The sequence below is a fragment of the Danio aesculapii genome, chromosome 5 (genome assembly GCF_903798145.1).
Source record: "Danio aesculapii chromosome 5, fDanAes4.1, whole genome shotgun sequence".
Lineage (NCBI taxonomy): Eukaryota > Metazoa > Chordata > Actinopteri > Cypriniformes > Danionidae > Danio > Danio aesculapii.
This window is the reverse complement of record NC_079439.1, coordinates 69652406-69660334: the sequence shown is the minus strand read 5'-3', so window position 1 is coordinate 69660334 and position 7929 is coordinate 69652406. Positions and strand designations below refer to the sequence as shown.

The 7929-nt window shown below is 34.9% G+C and overlaps 1 protein-coding gene across 1 annotated transcript; it reads right to left on the bottom strand.

Annotated features, from left to right (window-relative positions):
• Positions 1-738: 738 nt before the first annotated feature.
• Positions 739-3986, bottom strand: LOC130228676 (protein B4). Its single transcript, XM_056457114.1, has 5 exons — positions 3861-3986; positions 2480-2757; positions 2278-2386; positions 1179-1222; positions 739-1099 (listed from the first exon to the last, which is right to left on the bottom strand). Exons 1-5 carry the CDS (start codon positions 3940-3942, stop codon positions 836-838), a joined length of 777 nt encoding a protein of 258 aa, XP_056313089.1. The 5' UTR covers positions 3943-3986; the 3' UTR covers positions 739-835.
• Positions 3987-7929: the final 3943 nt, after the last annotated feature.

Here is a 7929-nt window from a genome sequence, read left to right as displayed (position 1 = left end):
TGGGATATGCTTATATAGCCTCAGTTATGGTTATACAGTGTTGATTGTGCATTATAAGGGCACTGAGGTTTGGTCTTTAGACCAGAGACACTCTTGTACACTTATTTCCGGCAACACACACGGCCAAGACCACAAGTGTGGTTTTATATTTAAAAAAAATAAATAAATAAAAAAAAACCCTAAACGGACAGAGAATGAGGCTCTTTCTGTTTCAGTATTTTCACCATAAATGTATTACCATGTAAAGCGCCAAATTAAGAGATCAAAACATATTTGCTTAATTTATCAAATATTCATCTTCAAGGTTGACAACCTTGAACACTAATATTTCAATATAGATTTTATTTCCCTTTTAACCCATGCATCTACAAGATTAGATGTTATCAAAATATTACCAAGGACTTTTGATAACCGTTCTAGCTACAACAAATCCCAAAAAAAAAATAAAAGCCTTAATTGATGATTTCTGCTACTGAGAAATTCTTTTGTGTTGTTATTAAAAGCTATATTAGCCACAGGTCTAGCCTGCAGTTCTCTTCGTAGATCTGTCAGCAGCAGCAATCAAATTGAAAAATAGTCATCTCTACCAAAAAAAGATCTGAACACTGCCAAGCAAAGGACACATTTAGGCTTAAACATTATATGCTCCTAGTTTGCATACATTAAGTCCAAGAGGTAGTCAACTCTTCGTTTTACCGCAGTAATGCAACAGCAACCAGACAGGTCAAAACAAAGGTCTTCAAAAATAAGTAAAACAGCTTTTATTAGTGCACTTCTGTACCAAAATAAATGGTCAACACTTAAATAATGAATAAAAACAGTTTAAGTCTGTGCATCACTTCTTTGCTCGCTTCCCTGGGGCTTTCTCAGTGGCTGCAGCTCCAGATTCACCGTCTTCTGCCTTTGCAGCAGTTTTCTTTCCTCCTTTCTTAGCCGCTGGTTCCTCCTCTCCCTCTTTTGATGCTTTAGAGGCTTTTTTAGCTTTGCTGGGTTTGGGCTTGGCTCCACCTTCCCCTGCAGCTTTCTTCGCCTTTGGCTTCTTAGCAGGGGCCACCTTTGAGGAAGTGCCATTTCGCTCCGATGTCTTCGGCTTAGAATCCTGAGAGAAAGATAAAAAGGTGGATGTGCTGATTGCAGAGTTTACATGTTTGCCCAAGTAGAAGATTCAGACAACTCACATCTGTGGTCTCCTTTTTCTTTGTGGACTTTTCTTTGGTTGCTCCTTGAAGAGAACGCAAAACATGGCAAGTTCGAAAAGTACCTTAAAAGGTCACTTTAATAAGAGACTTTGTACAAATATTCCCTTTATTTTATTTAAATTATGCAACATGCGTTTAAGTTTTTATTTAAATGCTAGTCAAATAGGGCTTTGTTTTTATTTAATTTACCAATTTTCTCTAATGCATCCTTTTAAACTTAAGCATTCTATACACATGCATCATTTTAAATAAAACCAATTTACTGCATTCATTATTATCATTATATTTTGGAAAATTAAATTCTACAAAACTACATATAAATCATCAGTTGAGACCAAGTTTACAAGCGCACATACTAAGGGATTAAAGGACACTTTGAGATTGCAACACCCTACCTCTAATTGACGGTGACTGGTTTGTTCCAAGTGTGCACTATGGTACTTTCCGAGGTAAACAGAACTGCTGCACATTTTAAGTAGGTGTTTAATGGTTCAGGTTCTCCTCTTGCAATTTCTCACACTAAAATGGTTTCAAAAGCTTACTGCCCCAAAAACAACTAGCAAACTTACCAAAGATTAAAGCAAATAGGACTTAAAAAGGTCCCACAAACTTATTGGAAATAGGCATCCCCCCCCCCAAAAAAAAAAAAAAAACCCAACCAAACCACGGAGACAAACAGTGAAACTCTTCCCCTATAAATAAATTCTTTAAAAATGTGACCATGGGCCATTTCTGCTCATTACTACAAAAACCTACCAAGCTTTCCTTTTTATGCCACAGATTACACTCAAGATATCGTTCCATGAAGATTTAGTAAATTTCCTAAAGAACAAAATCCTAAATTAAATGCAACTTAACTTTTAGTAACTTGCATTGCCAAGCACTTTTAGACACTCTTCACAATCAACCAAACGTAGTCAATCCAAAAAACACCAAACCGATTTAAGTCACTTTGTGAATTTAAGATTCTGAATAATATTGAGGGGGACATATTACAGGTGTACGAGTAAATGACTACTTGCATTTTTTGGGTGAACCATCCAATTAACAGCCCACTAAAGACAAAGCAGCATGTTACCTTCACTCTTGGCTTTGGTTGCCTTCGCCTTTTTAGGTTTTGGTGCATTGGGATCGGCATTTTCCTTCGACTGGGCCTTTGCTTCTTTTGCTTTGGTCTTAGCAGCAATCTGAATTTCAGACAAGACAATAAGCATAGGAGTACACTGGAACCCCACATAAAGAGTGATTAAAAGGACATTTCATGCACTAAAAGAAATTACCCGAAAGCGTCCCTGAGCACCCGTCGTTGACCCAGAATTAGCAGGTCGCACAAACACACCAGTGTCCATGCCTTTGTTCAGGGCTCGCCGCACCATATACTTCAGTCTAGTTTCATCGACAGTGGAGTATTTTTCTTTAATGTAGCCACGAATAGCCTGAGCGGAAACACCTTTTCTGGAGTCCAGCTCCTTTAAAGCTTCTTTCACCATCTCCATCGTGGACGGATGTGGAGAAACCTTGCGCGCTGCGGCTTTTGCATTGGAGTTTTCAGGAGCTGCTAAGAGCAAGAAAGCACTGTCAGCCTTAACCACAATTTCAAGGGTTATTTACTGCAAAAACACTCAGCAAACCATGACATTTAGTTCATTACTGGAATATGCACTGCATGGAGTCTTTTTAATGCTCTTACAGTAACTAATCTTAACACCTTTACAGCAAGGAATGCTACTGTAGTTGAATTAGTCACTCGTTTGGAATTTATTAAAATTAAGTGGTTTTGTACTGCTTTAAAATTACCGCAAGAGTACTGTAGAAATAAAATCTGGTAAAGGGCATTACACCAAAGTTACATCAAAACCATTTTACTGTAAAACAACAGTAGGGGCCTGCTACTGTAAAATGTTTACAGGCAAATTACCATGAAGGGACAGTTGCAGTAACTTACTGTACACGGTCAGTAAGTTATCGCAAATACAATAAAATGTTTGTATTTAATTCTTAAAAGCAGCATTTTTCTAAACAAAGAAATATTTAGTTTCTAGAAAGTCCAAATAAGAGTTCTCTTGAAACAAGATAACCTGCCAATGGTGTTAAAATACTCGTTTTTGGGAATACGATTACTTAACAGGGAGGAAAAAAAATTAAAACAACAACAAATACCAATGCATTAAAGAAATATTACAAGCTCACTTAACTAGAAAATGCTTTATTAAATACTTGGGCCAACTAAATTCACGACTTCAAATTAACTCAACTTAATGAAATAGATTACAGTAAAACTTTAACTTAAATTAACGCAAGTTATGAAGAAAAAAATTTAAATAAATAAAAAAACTGCACATTTTTATTAACGGTGTATAAATAAATACTGAAAGCTGGTTTTATACTCGCATGTTATTTTTTAAACTACCATTTATGGTTTACCACACTGCCTTGAATATTCAGTCTTGTTGGGAGGTGGGGGGAGATTGAAATTCATCATGACTTGATTCAAATAAACATATAAAGTCATTGCTTGTAATTACATAATATAATTTCAGGTGTGTGTGTAAATGAATTAAGTAAAATGTCCAAATGTAAACCAACTCTACCCCAAAAACAGTAACAAAAGCATTTCTTACATCACATAAACAAGCAAACTCCACAAAACAGCATACAAACCAGTTTTCGTTTCAGTGGTCTCATTCTCAGAGTCCTTTGCAATTACAGCTGTCGGCTCTGCAGATGCTTTTTTTGGAGGCATTTTAAAAAGCAAAACAGAAGATCAATAAACTTAAAAGAGAGTTAAATCACTGCAGCATGAGTTAAAGCAGCGTGTGTGTCTGCTTTTATTACTGGAAAGCAGTCTTTGTGGATGCCCCTCACCTGTTCATCATTAAGTCGTTAGTCCTCAATTAATTAGCCACATTACATGATTGGTTAAGCTGTCAGAGAAATAATTAGCTCAAGCTTAAGTGAAAATGCCTGCCGTTTGTTTTCGAGGGTCGCTGTTCGTTGTCAAAAAGACTGTAAAAAAGCTTTGAGTAAAAACGTTTGAAACCAGTCGTGTTGACATTGTAGGTTTTGTACAAATTGACAAAGAGCGATTATTAATCTTAGTTCATGTTTATTTCAACATTTTCCATTTATGTGTTTTTTTAATCAGTTAATGCACAAAAACATCAAAAGGACATAGTTAACTACACTGCTGGATAGATAGATAGATAGATAGATAGATAGATAGATAGATAGATAGATAGATAGATAGATAGATAGATAGATAGATAGATAGATAGATAGATAGATAGATAGATATTGTAACAAAAACATTAACATGGAATTAAATTTTAGATTAGGCCTACACAGTTTAGTAGAAGCTTCTTGTAAATTTCATTTAGAGTAATAAAAATTACGAAATAAGATTAATTTGTTGTAATAAAACAACAATAATTCCTATGGCTGTGTGCAGTTAGTGAATTTTTTTTAACATGACGGGACAATATCTAAGCTTTAGCCATCTAGTGGTTGAAAATCAAACTGCATGTATTTTGCGGAAGAGCGTTAGTAATTTTTGTGCGATAAATGTGCATTTCGAGGCTGTGCTTTGCATACAGGACATCGTATCAGAAAAATGTTGAAGCAAAAATATCTGGGATTCCCCGAGGTTTGGTGTTTAAATGACCTGAGGTAAGTTTTGTTTTCAAACTTCGTGACAAATGTAGGGGGAGAGCGGGGCACAACGTAACGCTTTTTGGTTTTGGCCAAATAATGAACAAAGTATTAGACTAACCATTTGTTTTTTTACCAACAACATACAAGCCTCTCCTATGATCGCCGGACTTATGGTTTCTGTGCAGTATTGCCAAAAAACAAAAAAAAAAAAATACCAGGAGTATAAATGTTACTGTTTACACCACCTGCGGGGCAAGTTGTAACAGACAGAAGGTTAGTTGTAACAAGTACTTAAAAAGGCAGATTACACACAATTAATTTAAATCCAGTTTACTTTATATAGTAGCTATATTTCCTCCGTATTTTTTATTCTACATATAACGGTGTGTTTATTTATCTATTTGGAATAATTTGGATTATTATCCATTAATGTACAATGCATTTTTTGTAGTATTAGCAATAAAATATTTTATTGTCTATTAAAAAAAATCGATTAAAATTCTATTCATTTGCTTTAAAAAGTTTTTAACATTACACTTAAAATTCAACAGTTGTTTTGTTAGTTTAGTTTAGTGTCCAACAGTTACAACTAACCCCGCTGTGTCGTGTTTTTCTCAAAACTGGCTAGCAGTCAGTGTGTGTTTTACACCTTTCAAATGGTAGAAGACAGGAATCACAACAATATAAGATTTTACACACATACTTTCACAGATATATATATTGACTACAATAAAAAATACTTTTATGCTGCAGAAATGGTTTCTCCTGTGTTTCTCATCCACATTTCGCTGAACTTTTTCAATAATTAGCAGGAAGACATCTGCCGACACTGTGGTGAAAATCTCGGAAGCATGGCTTGGTTAACTCTGAGCAAATATCTTAAAACTCTGTTACATTTAACCCTGCGTTACTTTGTACCCCGCGCTCCCCTAAATTCCGCGCTACTTTTCCTGTTTACTGAAATAGCGTCCATTCATTTATGCCATTAAAATGTATGTGGGTAAAAATGTGACTCTGAATCACAAAACTTATCCTATGTTGCACGGCTGTATTTTTGGGAAGATCCAAAAACATTGTAACTTATGGGTCAAAATAATTTTTATTAATCCCCAAAATTATAAGAATAAGCAAAGATCTTTCATGGAGATATTTTATAAATATGGTTACGTGTATCTATCAACCAAATTTTTGATTAGTAATATGTATTAAATCGAATTTGGACAACTTTGAAGGCAATTTTCTCAAGGTTTAGTTTTATTAAAGCCTCAAATTCCAGATTTTCAAATAGTTTAACTTGTTATATACAATAGTTGTTTAGCTATTTTAACAAACCACACTTCAATGGAAAGTGTATTTATTCAGCTTTCAGATTATGTATAAATCTCAATTTCCAAAATATGACACTTGAATGATTTTGTGATCCAGTGTCATGTGTTTTTTGCTTGTGTGAATGTGAACTCTGTACCGTTTAATGTTTTTTCCACTTAAAAAAAACTTCCAGTAAAGTTTGTGATTCTGGATTCTCAAAACTGGTTGGTTTGATCCAATGCTCTGTATTGAAGAATTGTTAGAAATCCCTCTGGAGAAAACAAATTGGGAAATATACTGCATGTTCTTCTGGGAGAAATGCTGCTGAGAAAAGTCACTGTTAGCCTACTCTCAGTTCTCTCTCCCTCTTTCTTCTTCTGTAACACCTCATCCTTTCTGCTCTCTTTGTGTACAATTATTCTTGTCAGAAAGTAGTTTACCATAAATTCTTAAACCTCCTCAACACTGACCGCAATTTGACCACTACTGACCAGCCGCCTAAACTTCTCTTTGAAAACCCAATGCTAACGCAAATAACCGTCATGCAGCAAGAACGTCTTATTAAAGTTGATTTACTACCTTGTTTTGGTCCTTTAAAATTACTTCAGCAAAGATAAATTGACTTTCCCCAAAGGGTCATGTGGAAAGAAAGATGTTGTTCCATTTCGAATTAAAGGAACACTACACTTTTTTTTGGAAATGGGCTATTTTTACAGGTCAGCGCTTTTAGCTTAGCTTAGCATAAATTAGATTATTGAATAGATAAGACTGTAATCAGCATTTCAGAATGAGTGTAGATTTTAGCCATCTATCGACCTAGAAAACTTTTCATTTTGCGTTGGTCTTAGTTCAAGATGCAACTACAGAAGCGTCAAGCTTTAAAAAGGAATATTATCAAAACCTAATTTGATTCAGTGGCTTAATTTATGCTAAGCTAAGCTAAACGTGCTCCCGCCAGACCCGGAGATTGGCTGAATGGATTCAAAAATGGTAAAACTGAACTGTTTAACTCTATTGGAGTTGTACAGTGAGCTTATTTATTATAAAAATTGAGTGTCCCTTTAGGAATAGATGCAATATTTTGACAAGTTAATGACAAAATTAATCACTACAGCGCATGGGCATCCCTAGGCCTATTTTAGGGGGGCTATATTTATACTCAGCCCCCTAAAACTTTTCCGATTAGCTCATAAACTGTAGACCAAATTATAGTCTCAGTCCCCTTTAAATTTAATATGAAGATGGCGGCAGAATTCGGCTCCTCCCTGACTTTCGTTTTTCATTTGATCAGCAAACCACAGCTGTGCAGAGCGAGAGAACAAGGTGTGTGTTTATCGATAAATTGTTATAAAATTTGCTTATTTGCTGTTCTTTACTATGGAGACACTTGTACCCCAATGTCAGATATTAGCAATCGGGTTTTCCTACTGTTTCTTCAGTGCTCACCTCATAATCACAGCTGTTTTCATCCAGCGAAAATGTAACTCTTAACGAACATATTACTATTTTTATTTCAAAATGAACTACCATTATAAAACACATTACAGTTCATGTGGCATTATCTATACCTCAGTCATGCACAGAAAGTATTAAACAGTGACAAAACCACTTAGTGAATGTACTCATTTAACTGTGAGTCACTGACAGAGATAGAAACACCCTGTGTTGTCTTGTATTAAAAATATTTCCTATTTTAATATTATGATTCAGTTCGTGAAATATGTGAATTAGCCTGTATAATAAATATATATATATATATATATATATATAT

Coding starts and splice junctions, on each gene's coding strand:
- LOC130228676 (XM_056457114.1), bottom strand. CDS start 3,942: ATGCCTCCAAAAAAAGCATCTGCAGAGCCGACAGCTGTAATTGCAAAG. Junction 2,387..2,479: donor GTGCTCAGGGACGCTTTCGG/GTAATTTCTTTT, acceptor TCTGAAATTCAG/ATTGCTGCTAAGACCAAAGC. Junction 1,223..2,277: donor AACCAAAGCCAAGAGTGAAG/GTAACATGCTGC, acceptor GTTCTCTTCAAG/GAGCAACCAAAGAAAAGTCC.